The sequence below is a fragment of the Lepus europaeus genome, chromosome 7, assembly GCF_033115175.1.
Source record: "Lepus europaeus isolate LE1 chromosome 7, mLepTim1.pri, whole genome shotgun sequence".
Classification (NCBI taxonomy): Eukaryota; Metazoa; Chordata; class Mammalia; order Lagomorpha; family Leporidae; genus Lepus; species Lepus europaeus.
In genome coordinates, this window is record NC_084833.1 from 17,402,848 (window position 1) to 17,422,481 (window position 19,634).

Genomic DNA, 19,634 nt, shown 5'->3' on the forward strand with positions numbered 1-19,634 from the left:
TGTTCCACCTGCCCAGAGAGTTTACCTTTCTGTCCCCTTCTTTATCTTTTAGGCAGTTAGATTGTTTGCGACAGCTGGTGGTAGTTCTTTGTGAACGCTCACAGCTACAGGATCTTGTAGAGTTTCCCTATGTGAATCTGCATAATGAGGTAATTTTGTTTACCCTCTGATGGCTCAGAGCAGCTGTGCTGGTTACTGTGATTGCTACTAAATTTGTTATGTGATCGGTTCTTCTTCTTTAGGTTGTGGGAATAATTGAGTCACGTGCTAGAGCTGTGGACCTCATGACCCACAATTACTATGAACTTCTCTATGCCTTTCACATCTATCGCCACAACTACCGCAAAGGTGAGCAGTTGAGCCAGTCTGTGCGGGGGAGGCAACCCTAGTACTTTATTACTTCTTTACAAAGCTATTCTGTGTTTGACTTATGTAATTTTTAATTATTTCTGAAAACAAGATTAGCTTCACTCTTCTAAATATTATCTGTTGGCCTTGAAATATATGTGCTTACTGTCATTCTGGAACATTCACAAGGCATTTCCAGGGAATGTATTCTATGTGCATATTCTGTCCATTTAGAAGGAAACTAGCTTTTTCACTAAAGTTTCTGGAATTCTTATGAATGGTTTTGAATTCCAGTGCCATTTTGCCTTTGACTTTCTTTTATCAGTTTTTGGAACACTGTGCTGAAATGTCTTTGAGTCATCTGAATAGATGATATTCCTTGTTAGCTAGATTGAATTGTCACTTCCTTAAAGAGAGATGTCAATTTACATTTGAAAGTTATCAAATGATATCCTACTAAATTTTTTTCCTTTTTCAACATTTTTTAAAGATTTATTTATTTTGAAAGTGACAGTTACAGAAAGAAAGACACACAAAGAGATCTTCCATTTGCTAATTTACTCCCTAGATGGCTGCAACAACCAGCAATGGGCTAGGCCGAAGCCAGGAGCCAGTAGCTTCTTCAGGTCTTCCATGTGTCCAATGGGGGCCCAGACACCTGGGCGATCTCCTGCTGCTTTTCCCAGGCCATTAGCAGGGAGCTGGATCGGAAACAAAGCAGCCAGGACATGAAACAGCACCCATATGCGATGCCAGTGTTGCAGGCAGCAGCTCTACCCACCACACCACAACATCAGCCCCTGGATGTAATTAATTTGAAGCATGTTCTTATTAATATTCCTAATAGGAAAATGTTTTCATAGTCTTTGATTTCTTAACTCATTCAAGAAGGGAAATGTAGACTATTTAAGTGCTCAAAAAGTATTTGTTCAGAGGAAAAATAGCTGTATTTGAAAACCGAAAGAATTTTTAAATGTTAATTGGTTTCTAGCCTGTGCTGTCCCGGAACAGTGTATTTTTCAGTATCTCTTTCTCTCTGTGCATCTGAAGTGTAATGGAGGGTGTGTTCTTGGACAGATGTCCAGACATTTCTTGGTCTCCAGACTTCTGGGCAGTAATGGTGAAAAAGTGGCTGGGACTAGTCCTCTAAGGTAGTCTTTTGCTCTTGGTTCAGGAACGTAGCATCTGAAAGTCAAAACAGGCAGGGATTTGGCATAGTGATTAAGACACCTGTTGGGACGCCCACATCTGTCAGTGTCTGGATTTGAGTACCAACTCCTGTTCTGATCCCAGCTTCTATTAATGTGCACCCTGTAGGTAGCAGGTGATGGCTCAGATAATTGGGCCTCTGCCACGTATATGAGAGACCCAGATTAAATTCCTGGCTCCTGGCTCCTGGCTCCTGGCTCCTGGCTCTGGCCTGGCCTGGCCTAGCTGCAGCTGTTACAAGCATTTGGGAAGTAAACCAACAGATGGGAGCTTGTTCTCTTTTCCTTCTTCTCCGTCTCTTTCTGTGCCTCTCATAAATAAATAAGTAGTAAATATAATAAATGAAAAAAAAATTTAAATCTTTTTTATTTAATAAGGATTGATAAACATTTGATATGAAGCGTATATTATGTAGCCTGGTTTGGTCCTTCTACATAAATACATATACGTACATTGAAACATTGCATTATTCCCCATAAGTACATACAATTATTATATAAATTAAAAATAAAATAAAACCTTAAAAACAAAAACTGTTTTAAGAGTTTTAACAGAGAGCCAGTGTTGTGGCACAGCAGGTTAAATGACCACTTGGGATACCAGCCTCCAATATTGGAGTGCTCCATTTCCAATTAGCTTCCTGCTAATACACTTGGAAAAGCAACAGAAGATGCCCCAAATAGTTGGGCCCCTACACCCATGTGGGAGACCAGGATGGAGTTTCTGACTTCCAGCTTCTGCCTGGCCCAGACCTTGCTATTTCAGCCATCTGGGGAGTGAATCAGAAGGTAGAAGGTAGATGATATTTTTCTATCTCCCCCATCTCTCTCTAACTCAGCCTTTCAAATAAATAAATCTTAAAAAAAAAAAGTTAAAGCTATCATTTTCCATTTTTAAAAATTGTGCTAAACACACAACATTAAATTTGCCAGCTTAACCATTTTCATTTTTTAAGTTTTATTTGTTTATTTGTTTTGAAGGACAAGAGAGCTATTACCTGGTTGTTGTTGTTTTTTTTTTTGTTTTTTTTTTTTTAAGATTTATTTATTTTGCTTGAAAGTCAGAGTTACACAGAGAGAGGGGAGGCAGAGAGAGAGAGGTCTTCCATCTGATGGTTCACTGCCCAATTGGCCGCAACGACCGGAACTGCACCAATCTGGAACCAGGAGCTTCTTTCGGGTCTCCCACATGGGTGCAGGGGCCCAAGGACTTGGGTCATCTTCTACTGTTACCCCAGGCCATAGCAGAGAGCTGGATCGGAAGTGGAACAGCCGGGACTAGAACCGGTGCCCATATGAGATGCCGGTGCTTCAGGCCAGGCTGTTAACCCGCTGTGCCACAGTGCTGCCCCAGAGAGCCGCTTCCCGGGGTACATGTTAGCAGAAAGCTTGAATGGGAACCAGAGCCAGGGCTCCAATGAAGGCATTCCCATATGGGACACACACATCCCAAGCTGTGTCTTAACTGCTAGACCAAATGCCCCATCCCTTAACCTTTTTAAATATACAGTTCAGTAGCGTTGAGCACATTCACATTGTTGGGCAGCCAATCTCCAGAACTCTTTATTTTATAAAACTGAAGCTCTATGCCCCTTAAATAACAGCCCCCTATTCACCCTATACCCAGTTCCTGGCTACTACCATTTCACTTCCCTTCTATATGAATTTGCCTACTGGTTATTTCGACTAGCATAATATCTTCAAGGTTCATCCATGTTATATCGAGAAATAGAATTACTGGGTTGTGTGGTAGTTGTATTTTTAATTTTTTGAGGAGCCTCTATACTGTGTTACATAGCTGCCGCACCATTTTCTATTCCCAACAACAGTGCACAGAGTTCTAGTTTTTTCCAATCCTTGCCAGCACATGATTTTTTTCATTTCGAACTTTAATGTTGAGGCTGACATTGTGGCACAGCAGATTAAGCCAAGACTTTTAGAGATTTATTTTTATTTATTTGAAAGGCAGAGTTACAGGGGGGAGGGGAGGGGAGAGAGAGAGAGAGAGATCCCATCCACTGGCTCATTCCTGAATGGCTGCAACAGCTAGGGCCGTGCCAGGCTGAAGCCAGGAGCCTGAAGCTTCATCCATATCTCCCACCTGGGTGCGGTGCTCCATTTTCTGCTGCTTTCCCAGGCACATTGGCAGGGAGCTGGATTGGAAGTGGTGCAGCCAGGTCTTGAACTGGCATCCATATGGGAAGCCAGCATCACAGGCTGTGTCTTAACCTGCTATGCAGCAACACCAGCCCTGCTGCCACTTTTACAATGCTGGCATCTCATACTGGAGTGCAGATTCAAGTCCCAGCTGCTTTGTTTCTGATCCAGCTGTCTGATAATCGACCTGAGAAGGCAGTGGAACCCAGCTACCCATGGATGGAGTTCCTGGCTCCTGGCTTCAGCCTGGCCCTGGCCTAGCTATTGGGGCCACTCAGGAGTCGAGCAGCAGACAAAAGATAGCCCCCTGAATGTCCCCCTCCTTTTCCTCTCTCTTCTTCCTTCCCTGTCAGTTGCTGTAACTTTGGAATAAATAGATCTTTACAAAAATGTTTTCATATTTGTTTAGTGTAACAGGTTTGCTATGTGTATCTCTCTAAAGAGCACATTTGTGAAATCTTTATGTCTGGTTTTATATTGCTTTTTTAGCTGGCACAGTGATGTTTGAATATGGAATGCGTCTTGGCAGAGAGGTTCGAACTCTGCGGGGACTGGAGAAGCAAGGCAACTGTTACCTGGCTGCTATTAATTGTTTACGACTTATTCGTCCAGAATATGCATGGATTGTGCAGCCAGCATCTGGTGCAGTGGTATGAGCTTTCTATATTGGAATTTGGGGATCATACAAACTGGTTTGGTTTAGGTTTTTTTTGTTTGTTTGTTTGTTTGTTTTATAGATTTATTTATTTTTTGAAAGTCAGAGTTACACAGAGAGAGAAGGGCAGAGAAAGAGGTCTTCCATCTGCTGGTTCACTCCCTAATTGGCCGCGATAAACGGAGTTACACCAATCCGAAGTTAGAAGCCAGGAGCTTCCTCAAGGTCTCCCACATAGGTGCAGGGGCCCAAAGATCTACTGCTTTCCCAGGCCATAGCAGAGAGCTGGATGGGAAGTGGAGCAGCTGGGTCTCGAACTGGCACCCATATGGGATGCTGTCACTGCAGGCGGCAGCTTTATCCACTACGTTACTGTGCCAGCCCCAGTTTTAGAATTCTTGTAGGAAGAAATATGGCAGAGTGGTTTTGGACAAGTTAGACAAACTTGACTATGGACACATTGCTTAATATTTTGCCGTTCATTTATCTTCTTGCATAAAATAAGGATAATATCTACCCATGAGGATTATTTAGGTATTAAATGAGATAATTTGAGTAGATTGCTTATTAGAACATAGACCATGTCTGACTTGCAGAAAATACTCAGTAAATGGTAGCTGCTTTTATTTCAGTTGTGTTGTTAATTCAATCTGCAGGTCATTGTTTTAAGCGACAAGCACTGGTAATGTTTATTTTCTGCTGATAGGTTGCATATGCCCAGCTACTTCTGTTATATAGTTCCTGCATTTACTGGGCTGTCGCCCATGGTTGTGAGTAGACAATAACAACTCTGGATCCATGGAAGGCCAGCTGGTTTATATGGAGATCAGATCCATGTCCTTGGACTCAGTGATGTGTTTATAGCTAAGTGAGCCAACTTGGTAAACAGCTCCATTTCTTTGATAGTGATAGTATCTTTGTAAGACAAGCTGTGCTTGTTAAAAGAAAAGTAGTTTGTATGGAGAATTCAGGCATGAAAGCTGTGAATCAAAGTTAATGCTAGCCAATATAATCTAAATAAAATACAGACCATCTGTGTATTTTGTAGCAAATGATGGCAAAGCAGATACATGCACTATGGACATCATTTCCTGGGTTTTTTTGTTTGGTTGTTTGTTTTATTTTATTTTATTTATTTATATTTTTTTTGGTGCTGAAAGTCTGTACCTTGACAATTTTAATAAATCAGCTGGAAATGAAAAAAAAATTTAAAAATAAATTAAAAAATTAATGGCAACAAAATAAAATACTAATTTTCACAGTTAAATCACTTGTTTGTCTCATCAGTATGATCGCCCTGGAGCATCTCCGAAGAGGAATCATGATGGAGAATGCACAGCTGCCCCATGTGAGTCAGGGTTCTCATGCTGGATCTTTGCTGGACAGTGGTTACATGTTTTATGCCTGTTATGCAAACATACAGTTGTGTATGATAGACGATAGTTATGCTATAATGTTATATATAATTATATTGCTGTGTACCATATGAATATGCTATCATAAATCTAAAAATAGGAGTTGTTAAAAATAAGTTCTTTCTTGAAAGTTTTATTCTCAACATTCTAATCTGCTAAAGGTTATCTGGTTGCCTTCTGAAATGATGTATGCTGGACAGGTATTTGGCCTAGACATTAAGATGTCCTCCTCTGAGTTTATAATGCCTGCATTTGATACCTGGCTGTGCTCCCTAGTTCTGCTTCCTGCTGATGCAGATCCTAAGAGGCAGTGGTGATGGCTCAGGTCATGAGATTCCTGCCACTCACAAGGAAGGCCTGTATTGCATTCCCAGCTCCCGGCCTCAGCCCAGCTCAGTCCTGGCCATTGCAGGCATTTGGGGAGTGAACCAGCAGATGGGGGAACACATTTTCATTTCTGTTCTCTCTCAAATGAATCAATAAAAAAAATTTTTTTCTACAGCAGTATGAGAAACAAAAGTGCTTTAAAACTTTTTGTTGCCTTTTATATTTAAATTGGCTTAATGCCGTACTTTTAAAATCTGGTTGCTTTGAAATTATCAGGTATGCATGATATCCTTCCTGAAGAGCCTATGCTCTAGATTTGGACACACCTGCTTTTTTTTTTTTTTTTTTTTTTTTTTTTTTTTTTTTTTTTTTTTTTTTTGACGGGCAGAGTAGACAGTGAGAGAGAGAGAGACAGAGAGAAAGGTCTTCCTTTGCCGTTGGTTCACCCTCCAATGGCTGCTGCGGTTGGCGCGCTGCGGCCGGCGCACCGCGCTGATCCGATGGCAGGAGCCAGGTGCTTCTCCTGGTCTCCCATGGGGTGCAGGGCCCAAGCACTTGGGCCATCCTCCACTGCACTCCCGGGCCACAGCAGAGAGCTGGCCAGGAAGAGGGGCAACTGGGACAGAATCCGGCACCCCGACCTGGACTAGAACCTGGTGTGCCGGCGCCGCAAGGCGGAGGATTAGCCTGTTGAGCCACGGCGCCGGCCCACACTTGCTTTTAATTCTGCCTTTGTCACCTTATGCAGGTTCCTTCACTTGCGCGCTCGCGCTCGCTCTCTCTCTCTCTCTCTCTCTCTCTAAGATTTATTTATTTGAAAGGCAGAGTTAGAGAAAGAGATCCTCCATTTGCTGATTCACTCCCCAGGGCCAGAGCTGGGTCATTCAGAAGCCAGGAGCTTCCTCTGCATCTCCCACATGGGTGTAGAGACCCAAGTACTTAGGCCAGTCTCTGCTGCCTTCCCAATCATATCAGCAAGGAGCTTGATTGGAAGTAGAACAGCTGAACCAATATCCATCTGAAATGCCAGCATGACAGGTGGTGGCTGTACCCACTTTGCCACAGCATCAGCCCCTCAGGTTCCTTTCTTAGTGCTAATGATGACAGTATTTCACAGTTGTAAGAGTTAAGTTACACGTAAAATAGCTTATGAGGAGCTCCTCCACTGTAGCTATTGTTATTAGAGTGCTTGGGCTCAGTTGTAGCTAGGAGGCAGAATGCTGCTTAATTTAGCTTTTATTGGGTCCTCTGTTTTTCCCTTTTCTTAATGCCTCTGTAAAGTAAATTTTGCTTAAGATTAAAAGAAAATGACAGGACCAGCATTGTGTCTATGATGCCACACCCCATCTGAACACTGGTTTAAGTCCTACCTACTGTACTTATGATCCAGCTCCCTGCTAATGTGCCTGGGGAAGCAGTAGGAAATGGCCCAAGTGCATGGCCCCTGCTAACCATGTGGGAAACCAGGATAGAGTTCCTGGCTCCTGGCTTTGGCCTGGCCCAGTCTTAGCTGTTGCACCTAATTAGGGAATGAGCCAGTAGGTATAAGATCTCTTTTGTTCCCTCTCTATTTCACAAATAAAATAAATCTTTAAAAAAAAAAAAAAAAAAGGCAGGTTGACTTTATCTAGTAGACACTTCCTCATGGGTTTGAAAATACTTCTCTTTGATTTCTAGCAAATCGGCAGATTGAAATCCTGGAACTGGAAGATCTGGAGAAAGAGTGCTCCTTGGCTCGAATCCGCCTCACTCTAGCCCAGCACGATCCATCAGCAATTGCCGTGGCAGGTAGGGACTGAGCAGGTGTAGCCTCTGACTGTGGGTACCGTGGTGCCTTTCAGGACCAGTCAGTGAATACAGTATGCTAGATAGGCATAAAGCATGACATTATTATTCTGATATTCATCAACACAGGAAAATCTTTAGTCCAATTTGCATATACCCTTGGGTGGATTAAATAACCTGTTCCCTTTCTGCAGGAAGTTCGTCAGCAGAGGAGATGGTGACTCTCTTGGTTCAGGCTGGCCTCTTTGACACTGCCATATCACTCTGTCAGACTTTTAAGCTTCCCTTAACACCAGTCTTTGAGGGACTTGCTTTCAAGTATGTATAAAATTGTCTTTTTATTGTCTTAATTTTCTTTTCTTGAAGATGGATTTTATTTAAAATGCAGAGAGAGATATCTTTCATCCACTGGTTGTTCCTCAAGAGCCTGTAACTCCATCTCTGTCCACCCTGTAGGTGGCAGGGATCCCAATATTTGGACCATCTTCTGCCTTCCCAGGAGCATTAGCAAAAGCTGGACCAGAGTGGAGCAGCTCACACTTGAATCAGCACTCATATGGCTCCTGGCAGACCCCAAGCCAGTCGTTTATTAGTCGTTTGTGACTTAAAGAAAGTGTTTGGTTTAAGCTGTTCATTAATTTTTTTTAGTGGTTTATGATTTTACTTTTTAAAAAAATATTTTGATCTTTAGCTTCTTTTGAGAAATCAAAAGAGCAAACCTCATGGTTTAATGATGTCCATTTATGACAAGTTATATATAGACAAGTTGTGTGCTCTCACCAGTTAGACCCTCTGAATGTTATTAAAATTTTTTTCAAAGGTTTATTTTATTTGAAAGGCAGAGTTACAGAGAGGGAGGGAAACAGAAAGAGAGCATCCATCCCCTGATTTACTTCCCAAATGGCCACAATAGGCCATGCCAGAGCCAGAAGCCAGGAGCTCCTTCTGGGTCTCCCACATGTGTGCAGGGGGGGCCCAAGCACTTGGACCATCCTCCACTGCTTTTCCAGCACATTAGAGGGAGCTGGTTTAGAAGTGGAGCAGCCCAGACTCAAACCAGCACCCAAATAAAATGCCAGCATCACAGGTGGTGGCTTTACCCAGTCTTAAATGTTTCCTATTGACGTCATGTATGCCTACTATCAGTCAGATAGTTTGTGATTGGAAATATATTTAGACTTTCAGAATTTTCTACCATTAATTTTCTCTTGGAAGTAAACTGTCTCCAGTCTTGCTAATGGCTGATGGTTCATCACGTTGTGTGGCTTTGAAGAAAGGGAAGAGCCAGTACCTCAGTAGTGAATTTGACAGTAGACTGGATCGAAAATTGTCATCTCGTCTCTCCAGTTTTAGTAGCAGAATAAAGTCATGGGTTTCAGCAGTTGGTTTACTGACATAAAGCCATTTTCTTTGCAGATGCATCAAATTGCAGTTTGGAGGAGAAGCCGCACAGGCAGAAGCCTGGACCTGGCTAGCAGCCAATCAGCTGTCATCTGTCATCACTACTAAAGAATCCAGGTACAGCAGTGTGTTCATCTAGTTCTGGGAGGGTTCACCTGCCTCAAAACTGTAGCTTTTGCTTTTGCTTTTCTTTTTTTGTTTTCAGAACTTATTTGACAGAGTGATAGAGATAGAGGTCATCCATCTGTTGGTTCACGCCCCACCTGCCAGCAACAGCCTAGGGTGCAGCAGAAGCCTGGAATTCCATTTAGGTCTCCTGTATGGGTGGCTAGAGCATCATCTGCCGCCTCCCAGGGTCTGTATTAGCAGAAAGCTGGATTGGAAATGGAGTAGCTGACACTCTAACCAGCATTCCCATGATGAGATGCAGCTTGACCTGCTGTGCCATGATGCCTGCCTCTGTAGTTTTGGTTTTGTTTTTTTTTTCCTTAAGATTTGTTTATTTATTTGAAAGTCAGAGTTGCACACAGAGAAGGAAAGGCAGAGAGAGAGAAGGGGGCCTTCCATTCACTGGTTCACTCCCCAGTTGGCTGCAATGGCTGAAGCCGCACTGATCCGAAGCCAGGAACTCTCTCTGGGTCTCTCCACATGGGTGCAGGGGCCCAAGGACTTGAGCCACTTTCTACTGCTTTTCCCAGGCCATAGTAGAGAGCTGGATTGGAAGTGGTGCAGCCAGGAGTTGAAGCAGCACCCATATGGAGCACCGGCTCTGCTGTAATTTTTCTTTGACTAAATTATCCTACACAGATTATTTTGCTCTTTTCTTTCTTTCTTTTTTTTTTTTTTTTTTTTTACAGGCAGAGTGGATAGTGAGACAGAGAGACAGATCTTCCTTTTTGCCGTTGGTTCACCCTCCAATGGCCGCTGCGGCCGGCGCATTGCGCTGATCCGAAGCCAGGAGCCAGGTGCTTCTCCTGGTCTCCCATGCGGGTGCAGGGCCCAAAGGACTTGGGCCATCCTCCACTGCCTTCCTGGGCCATAGCAGAGAGCTGGCCTGGAAGAGGGGCAACCGGGATAGAATCCGGTGCCCCAACCGGGACTAGAACCCGGTGTGCCGGCGCCGCAAGGCGGAGGATTAGCCTGTTAAGCCACGGCGCCGGCCCTGCTCTTTTCTTTCTTTTAAATTATTTGTTTACCTGCAGTGCCACTTCCCATGTGGGCAATAGTTTGAGGCCCAGCTACTCCAGTTCCAATCCAGCTCCCTGCTGATGGACCTGGGAAAGCAGCAGAAGATGGCCGTGTGCTTGGGGCCCTGCACCCATTTGAGAGACCTGAAAGAAGCTCCTTCCTGGCTCCTGGTTTCAGATCAGCCCAGCTTTGGCCATTTGGGGAATGAACCAGTGGATGGAAGATCCTCTGTCTCTTTCCTTTCTCTCTGTAACTTTGATTTTCAAATAAATACATAGTTTTTAAATTATTTACTTATTCAAGAGACAGAGAACCCTCATTTACTAGTGACTCTGCAAACGCCTACAGCAGCCGGCGTTGCCCAGGGCCAGTGCTGGGAAACAGGGACTCAGTCCAGGTCTCCCGTGTGGGTAGCTGGAACTCTGTTACTTAATCCAGGAGCCAGAGCCAAGTATCAAACCCAGGCACTCCAATATGAGATATGGGATGCTGGCATCTCAACCACAAGGCCAAATGTCTGTCCCTTCTTTGTTTTTTGGCTAAATTTTTGTAGAAGCTGGAAAATTTCTAATTAGGGAGACATCATGTCATAAATTGTCCTAACCAGGACATGTCTGCTTCTCCATCTCTCTCTTCTCAAAGACAGTGAAGAAGAGGAACTCTTATGGGAAAAGGTGTTCGTTTCCTTGGCTTCCGAGAGTGATGTTCCTTTTTTTTTTTTTTTTTTTTTTTGACAGAGTGGGCAGTGAGAGAGAGACAGAGAGAAAGGTCTTCCTTTTGCCGTTGGTTCACCCTCCAATGGCCACCGCAGTAGGTGCGCTGTGGCTGGCGCACCGCGCTGTTCCGATGGCAGGAGCCAGGTGCTTCTCCTGGTCTCCCATGGGGTGCAGGGCCCAAGCACTTGGGCCATCCTCCACTGCACTCCCTGGCCACAGCAGAGAGCTGGCCTGGAAGAGGGGCAACTGGGGTGATGTTCCTTTTTCACCCCATTCTTCCCATGGTTGTCATCACAGCGTCCTGTCCTGGCTTGACTCTGGCTACTCTTTAGTGGTCTGTCATCCACCAGTCCCCATTGGCTACATCTTCGGATCTTTTCTCACATATACTTTCCCAGTGTACTCAATTAGCGTCTTCCTCAGTGTGCTTCAGTTTCTTCCTTAGGATCCTTCTCTAACAACCATAACCCTCAGTAAACTTTCCTCTGAATTGTTTTAGAATGTGGAAGTTTTCTCTGTACTCTGCTATAACAATATCTGCGACTGGGACGTTGATAAACATGTAAGTTTATTTGGCTCATGATTCTGGAGGCTGGCAAGTTTACTGTCAAACTGCTGGCATCTGGCAAGGGCTTTGTGGTGGCATCCCATGGCAGAAGGCAGAAGGGCAAGAGAGGGCCAAGCGCACTTTTGTAACAATCCACTCCCACAACAATGAACCCGTTCCTATAGTAATAACGTTAATCCCAGTCACCTCTTATCAAGTCCCTGTCCCAACACTGTTGCATTAATTACATTGCCAATAAATTAACTCTGAGGGACACATTCAAACCATAGCAGAAGTTCTCTGATATTCATTTTCAACCACTGTATTATCACTTCAGAATCCTTTATTAAAACACAGATTATGGGATGGGTATCATGGCACAGCAAGTTAAGCCACTGCTTGGAATGCCTGCATCCCAAGTTGGAGTGCCGATTTGAGTCCCCGCTACTGTGCTTACAATCCAGCTTCCTGCTAATGCTCATGGGAAGGCAGTAGATAAAGGCTCAAGTTCTTGGATTTCTACCACTCATGTGGGAGACCTGGACGGAGTACTAGGCTCCTGGCTTCAGCCTGGCCCAGCCCGGGCTGGTACAGTGATTTGGAGAATAAACCAGCAGCAGATGGAAGATCTCTCTGTATCACTCTACCTTTCAAATAAATAAATTGTAAAAAAAAAAAAAAAAAACACACACACAAACCCACACAGGTGGAGATACCAACTCAGAACTTGTACACAATCCTAGTGATTGATCAGCTTTTGGAACCAGTGATCTGAGCCAGTTTCCTTTTAAAATCCTGAAAGGATGGCTGGCGCCGCGGCTCAATAGGCTAATCCTCCGCCCGGCACACAGGGTTCTAGTCCCAGTTGGGGCACCGATCCTGTCCCGGTTGCCCTTCTTCCAGGCCAGCTCTCTGCTGTGGCCCGGGAGTGGAGGATGGCCCAAGTCCTTGGGTCCTGCACCCCATGGGAGACCAGGAGAAGCACCTGGCTCCTGGCTTTGGATCAGCATGGTGCGGCGGCCATTGGAGGGTGAACCAACGGCCTCTCTCTCACTGTCCACTCTGCCTGTCAAAAAAAAAAAAAAAAGAAAAGAAAAGAAATCCTGAAAGGAAGTTATATATGAGTTATGCAGTTAAATAAGTATGTGGTTAATAGGAACAAAATAGAAAAAAGTGCAATCATCTGATTTCTAGTACTATCCCCCTAAGTCATGTTGCCCCTAATAATATTAGCTACATTTTAACTAAATTATCAGTTCAGTTGTGGGGTTCTAAAGATTGCTCCCTGCAAATGCATGATTTGAACGGTAGTGTATATCTCAATTAAGAATTTGGAACTCTTAAGCAACCAGGGTGGGACTTAATAAAATAGAAAAGAATTTGAAAATCATCCTTTCTGCTTTTTTCAAGTGCTACCGATGAAGCATGGCAACTATTATCAACTTACCTAGAAAAATACAAAGTCCAGAATAATTTATATCACCACTGTGTAATCAATAAGCTCTTGTCTCATGGAGTGCCTCTGCCTAATTGGCTTATAAACAGTTACAAGGTAAGTGGTATTTCGTATTGAAGAGAGTAACAACCTACTCTTTATCATTCTATATAACTTCATGACATGATCAAAAAGATAAGGATGAAGGGGCAGGCATTATGGCACAGTGAGCTAAGCTACAGCTTGGGACACCCACATCCCGAATGAGAGGGCTGGTTCCATTTCCAACTGTTCTGCTTCAGATCCAGCTCCCTGCTAATGAGTCCTAGGAGGCAGCAGATAATGGCTCAAGTGCTTGGGCCCCTGTAACCCACATAGGAGACTCGGATGGAATTCCAGGCTCCTGGCTTCAGTCTGGCCCAATCCTGGTTATTACAGGCATTTGGGGAGTGACCCAATGAAGAGATCTTTATCTGTCTCTTTACCTCCCTCCCCCTGCCCTCCTCCGGCCAACCCCCCATAAGTAAGAAGATAAACATTTTTTAAAACAGCAAAAAAAGAAAAAGATGAATTGTTTTGACATATACTTTGGGCGGCTTCTCATTTATATCTAAAATAACTAGCAACAGTATAACTTCAATTCATACATAGTACTGGGTGTTGAAAGTTCCACAGATGAGTAATTAAGTTCTGCCTGCTTGTGTGCTCAGTGAACAATAGGTGTATATTTAGAATAATGAGTTACATGTATGATGCAATATTTACTATTCGTTACTCAAGAAATTCACAGGGTAGGTGAAGTAGTTGTCAAATACTATAGTCGTGTGTTTAAGTTAAGGTTGTCAAAATTAGGTTCGTGGTCCATGCATTAGTTTCTTTTTCGTTACCATAAAAAAAAAAAATTAAGACTAACCTTATAGGAAAAAAACAAAATTTATTTAACTCACAATTTGCAGGTGAAAAGTCCCTACCCGAAAGCTCCATTCATTTGGCACCTAGGAGGGCCCTCTTGACTTTATCACATCACAGCTAGGCCCCACCATTTCCTAACATCAACACTTGAACCCTGGGGGGACCAACTACATCCAAGCAAAGGCACACCCTCTGCATCAAAATGATTTGGGTAGTGAGCTTCTTAAAAAACGTATGTTCCTGAGTCCCATCCCAGCCTTACAAAATCAAATCACCTGGGGCTCAGAGCCAGGAATCTATCTCTAAATAATGTCTTAATTTGATTTTGATGCATGCTTATGTTTAAGAACTATGGTTTCTGGATCGCCTTCACTTTCTGTCTTCCTCAGTTAAATACAAATTAAATACAAATATAAAATGAGTGACTCCTTGAACTTGTTTTGTGTTTGTCATTTATATAATTCTGAGCGTTAATGTGAACAGACTGCCCCTTTAGTAATCAGCTGTTCTGGGAAAGTTTGTTGACTTGACTAATGTGGAAACTGAAGTGGAGAGAAGTTAAAGTGTGTCTTAGAAGACAAACTAGAAGAAAGGCCATTTCACAGATAGAGCCTCAGAGTATGCTTAGAGTTAACTGGGCTCTTGGGAACCTACAATAGAAATGAGTAAACTCAGGCACTCATTTATTTATTTTGAGAATTACAAATGCAAGGGAATCAGATACTCAGCATTCTAAATAAATAAATAAAGGAGCTAAATAAATCTTTTATTTTTTTTCTATGAAGTTAGCCTGTCTAAGGTATTTTGTTATGGTAATGAGAAACTAATGCATGGTCCAGGAACCCAATTTTGATAATGCTGACTTAAAGAAACACTGTTGTAGGATTTGACAACTACTCTACTTGTTCCCCTGAATGAATGGATGTATTTATTTATTTGAAAGGCAGAGGTACAGAAAGAAGTCTTTTAAGATTTATTTATTTATTTAGAAAATCAGAGTTAGAGGGAGAGATAGAGATCTTCCATCCACTGGTTCACTCCTCAGATGATAGCAATGGCCAGGACTAGACCAGGCCAAAGCCAGGAGCCAGGAGCTGTATCCAAGTCTCCCGTGTGGGTAGCAGGGGCCCAAACACTTGGGAATATTCTGCTTTTCCCAGGCCATTGTCAAGGATTGGAAGTGGAGCTTCCAGGATACAAACCAGTGCCCACATGGGATGCTGGTGCTATAGGGCATGGCTTTACCAGCTTTACAGTGCTGGCCCCCAATGGGCTCTTTTTTTTTTTTTTTTTGAAAGATTTATTTTATTTATTTGAAAGACAGAGTTACAGAAAGAGATAGAGCCAGAGAGAGAAGTCCTCCATCTGCTGTTTCACTCCCCAAATGACCACAACTGCCATAGCTGAGCTGACCCGAAGCTAGGAACCAGGAATTTCTTCCAGGTCTCCCATGTGGGTATAAGGGCGAAAGGACTTGGGCCATCTTCTGCTGCTTTCCCAGGCCATAGCAGAAAGCTGGATCAGAAGTGGAGCAGCTGGAACTCAAACTGGCACCCATTTGGGATGCTGGCACTGTGGGCTGGGGCTTTAACCCACGGTGCCACAATGCTGGCCCCAGGTATAGTCTCAATCACCGATTTTTTACAGAAAGTTGATGCTGCTGAACTGCTTCGTCTGTACTTGAACTATGACCTTTTAGAAGAAGCTGTGGATTTAGTCTCAGAATACGTGGATGCTGTATTGGGAAAAGGACATCAGTACTTTGGAATTGAGGTAGGCCTGTATAGATACTCTTCTGAATTAACACACTAAGATGAGGATCAAAAGGAAATTGTATATTAATGTGTCTAACATTTACTGTTTGAATTAAACAACTAAATATTGGAACTCAAGGAATCTGTAGTTCCCTATTTTTAAAATGGAATATATTTCATTTTCTCCATTAAAAGAATGGCTTTAGTTAGGGTTTGATAGAGAGAGAGAAATAAAAATAAACTTGTATTTTGTACAGTTAGGAACTGTGCCAAGTCTCTACCAGAGTTTCCTTGCTGGTTTCTGACAGCAGCTTTGTAAGGGGCTGTTTCAATACTCCCCCACCCTCATGAGGAAGTAGACTCAGAGGTTCAGTGAGTTGCCAGACCTCACATAGATGGTAAATAGAAGAGCCAAGTTTAAATAAGTCTAGTTAGCTACAGAGCCAAGTACTTAAACTCTCAGGAAAGGATTCAGAAATTTTCCCAGTTTTTTTTTTTTTTCCCAGATAATTCAAATATTCAAATTCAGTTTCAGAATGGAAATACTATCATTGATTCATTGATTAACAATTTAGGAGGTTTTGTTGAGGGCATAAATTTTTTTTTTTTTGACAGGCAGAGTGGACAGTAAGAGAGAGAGAGAGAAAGGTCTTCCTTTACCGTTGATTCACTCTCCAATGGCCGCTGTGGCCGGCATGCTGCGGCTGGCGCACCGCACTGATCCGAAGCCAGGAGCCAGGTGCTTCCTCCAGGTCTCCCATGGAGTGCAGGGTCCAAGCACTTGGGCCATCCTCCACTGCACTCCCGGGCCATAGCAGAGAGCTGGCCTGGAAGAGGGGTGACTGGGACTAGAACCTGGGGTGCCGGTGCCACAGGTGGAGGATTAACCTATTGAGCCACAGCGCCGGCCGAGGACATAAATTTAAAAATATATTTGATTTGGCCAAGAAAAGGACGAGTTCCCCAGTTGAGAAAAGGGAAGACCCAGTTGAGTATGTGTGTGTGCGTGCATACACATGTGATTTTTTCTTACAACAAAATAGAAAGCATTTTTGTTCGAGTCCTACAAAAGTAACTACCTAGGAAAAGTGGTGCACCTTTCAGATTTTTTTTTGAATAGTCGCTCTTCCTTTTCAGTTTCCACTGTCTGCAACAGCCCCCATGGTGTGGCTGCCTTACTCCTCCATTGATCAGCTTCTCCAGGCTCTGGGAGAGAACAGCGCCAACAGTCACAACATTGCGGTGAGTAAACTCTTACCAGGCATCTTCTGTAAGCTACTGCACTGGCAGTGATGCCTCACAGCCTGATCTCCAGTTCTCAAGGATTAAAGGGAAGGTAAAAGCCATTTACTGCCCTTGACATGCTGTCCCAATCCCTTTATAAATAGAAGAGGTTTGCAGCTGAGTACATGAGACCAGACAGAGTCAGCGGTACCTAAAATACGGTTGATAGATTGTCACTGGCCTGAGGGAACTCAGCAGGTGCAGCCTCATTTCCCAGGACTCGTGTGCTTGTCTTACAAGAAAAAACAGTAGTGTTTCCTTATTTGTTAGCTAGATGGCCTGTCTCCAGGAACTGTTAGTGAAAATCACTGAATATGATTTTAAACTTGTTATTGAACCAGGATATAAGTTCCTCATATTTCTGTGTGTTTCTCTTCCAGAACTGTCTTATAGGATGTTTTGTTCAATTTCTATGTTTTTGAAAGAGACAGAGAGGGCCGGCACCGCGGCTCAATAGGCTAATCCTCTACCTTGCGGTGCTGGCACAGCGGGTTCTAGTCCCGGTCGGGGCGCCGGATTCTGTCCCGGTTGCCCCTCTTCTAGGCCAGCTCTCTGCTGTGGCCCAGGAGTGCAGTGGAGGATGGCCCAAGTCCTTGGGCCCTGCACCCCATGGGAGACCAGGAGAAGCACCTGGCTCCTGGCTTCGGATCAGCGCGGTGCGCCGGCCGCAGCGGCCATTGGAGGGTGAACCATCGGCAAAGGAAGACCTTTCTCTCTGTCTGTCTCTCTCACTATCCACTCTGCCTGTCAAAAAAAAAAAAAAGAAAAAAAGAGAGACAGAGAAGGCTCCCACCCACTAATTCACTCCACTGAATGGCCTGCAATCACTGGGACTGCGCCAGGCATAGCTAAGAGCTGGGAATTCAGTCCCAAATGTGTTTCCCACGTGAGTGGTGGAAGCCCAGCTATTTGAGCCATCGCCACTGCCTCCCAAGGTCTGCATCAGCAGGAAGCTGGAGCCAGATATTGAACCCAGGTGCTTGACATTGTGGACACAGGCATCATAACTGATATCTTAACTACTAGCTGTTGCGCTAAATGCCCACCCCACCCTCTAAGCTGTTTTTCCTTTTTTTTTTTGAAAGGCAGAGTTACACAGAGAGAGATCTTCTATCTGCTGGTTCACTCTCCAAATGGCTGCCAAGGCTGGGGCTGAACCAAGCTAAAGCCAGGAGCTAGAAGCTTCTGGGTCTCCCATGTGGGTAGCAGGAGCCCAAGCATTTGGGCCATCTTCCACTGCTTTCCCAGGCACGTTAGCCTGGAAGTGGAGCAGCCTGGACTCAGATTGGCACCCATATGGGATGCTGGCATCGCAGGTAAAGCCACCGCCTGCAGTGCCCGTTCCATATGGGCACTGGTTCGAGACCCAGCTGCTCCACTTCGAATCCAGCTTTCTGCTGTGACCTGGGAAAGTATTGGAAGATGGCCCAGGTCCTTGGACCCCTGCACCTATGTGGGAGACCTGGAGGAAGCTCCTGACTCCTGGCTTTGGATTGGCCCAGCTCCGGCCATTGCAGCCATGTAGGGAGTAAACCAGTGGATGGGAGACCTCTCTGCCTGTGCCTCTCTTTAACTCTGCCTTTCAAATAAAATAGGGAATGGAAAAAAGGAAGACAGCCATGAAAATTAGTTCCTATCACTTTGGATGAACAATTTAGGATAAATAATATATCAACCAATAATTAAAACTATCTAAAATATTAGCCCATATTTCACTTTGCAACTAAGGACTAGTTAAATCAGATATAGCTTCTCTGATGCTGGGAAAGAGATAGTAATGCTTTTCTTAAAAATGTGGTATCAAAGCTGGTGCTGTGGCACAGCAAGTTCAACCACTGCCTGTGACACTGGCATCCCATATTGGAGTGCTGATTGGAGTTCCAGCTGCTCCCCTTCTCTGCTAACAGAAGATGGCCCCAATGCTTGGCTCCCTCCCACCCTTGTGGATGACCAGAGTGGAGTTCCAGGCTTCAGGCTTCAGCCTGGTCCAGCCCTGGCACAGTAGGTAAGCTGCCACCAGACACCTGCAGCCCATATTATAGTGCCTGGGATTGAGCTCCAGCTCCACTTCCAATTCCAGCTTCCTGCTGATGCACAGTCCTGGGAGGCAGCAGAAATAATCTGCACACAAAATTTTTTAAAAAAAGAAAGATGTGTGAAATTTTGAAAAATTAATACTAGTGTGATTTGCATATCTAGAAAATTCACTAAAGAAAACCAAATTGAAGTATTGTAGATAATAGAAAAGTCTAATTTTATCAGCAGTGTCACAGAGCAGACTTCTAAATTAAATGCATGAAACAGAGTGGTTAACAGTGTAGTTGGGGGCCAGCACTGTGGCATAGTAGGCTAAGCCTCCACCTGCAGCGCCGGCATCCCATATGCATGCCAGTTCTAGTCCTAGTTGTTCCACTTCCAATCCAGCTCCCTGCTAGTGGCCTGGGCAAGCAGCAAGAGGATGGTCCAAGTGCTTGGGCCCCTGCACCCACGTGAGAGACCTGG

General features: G+C 44.0%; 1 protein-coding gene across 1 annotated transcript in view; it reads left to right on the top strand.

The window, feature by feature from the left end:
- Window positions 1-19,634, top strand: part of NUP160 (nucleoporin 160) — a 64,795-nt gene that overhangs the window by 42,929 nt on the left and 2,232 nt on the right. The window contains exons 26-35 of the mRNA XM_062196133.1: window positions 53-149; window positions 243-348; window positions 4,203-4,363; window positions 5,656-5,716; window positions 7,788-7,898; window positions 8,090-8,213; window positions 9,312-9,413; window positions 13,158-13,299; window positions 15,742-15,867; window positions 16,986-17,090. Coding sequence (XP_062052117.1) covers window positions 53-149; window positions 243-348; window positions 4,203-4,363; window positions 5,656-5,716; window positions 7,788-7,898; window positions 8,090-8,213; window positions 9,312-9,413; window positions 13,158-13,299; window positions 15,742-15,867; window positions 16,986-17,090 — 1,135 coding nt within the window. The remainder of the gene's footprint in view (window positions 1-52; window positions 150-242; window positions 349-4,202; window positions 4,364-5,655; window positions 5,717-7,787; window positions 7,899-8,089; window positions 8,214-9,311; window positions 9,414-13,157; window positions 13,300-15,741; window positions 15,868-16,985; window positions 17,091-19,634) is intronic.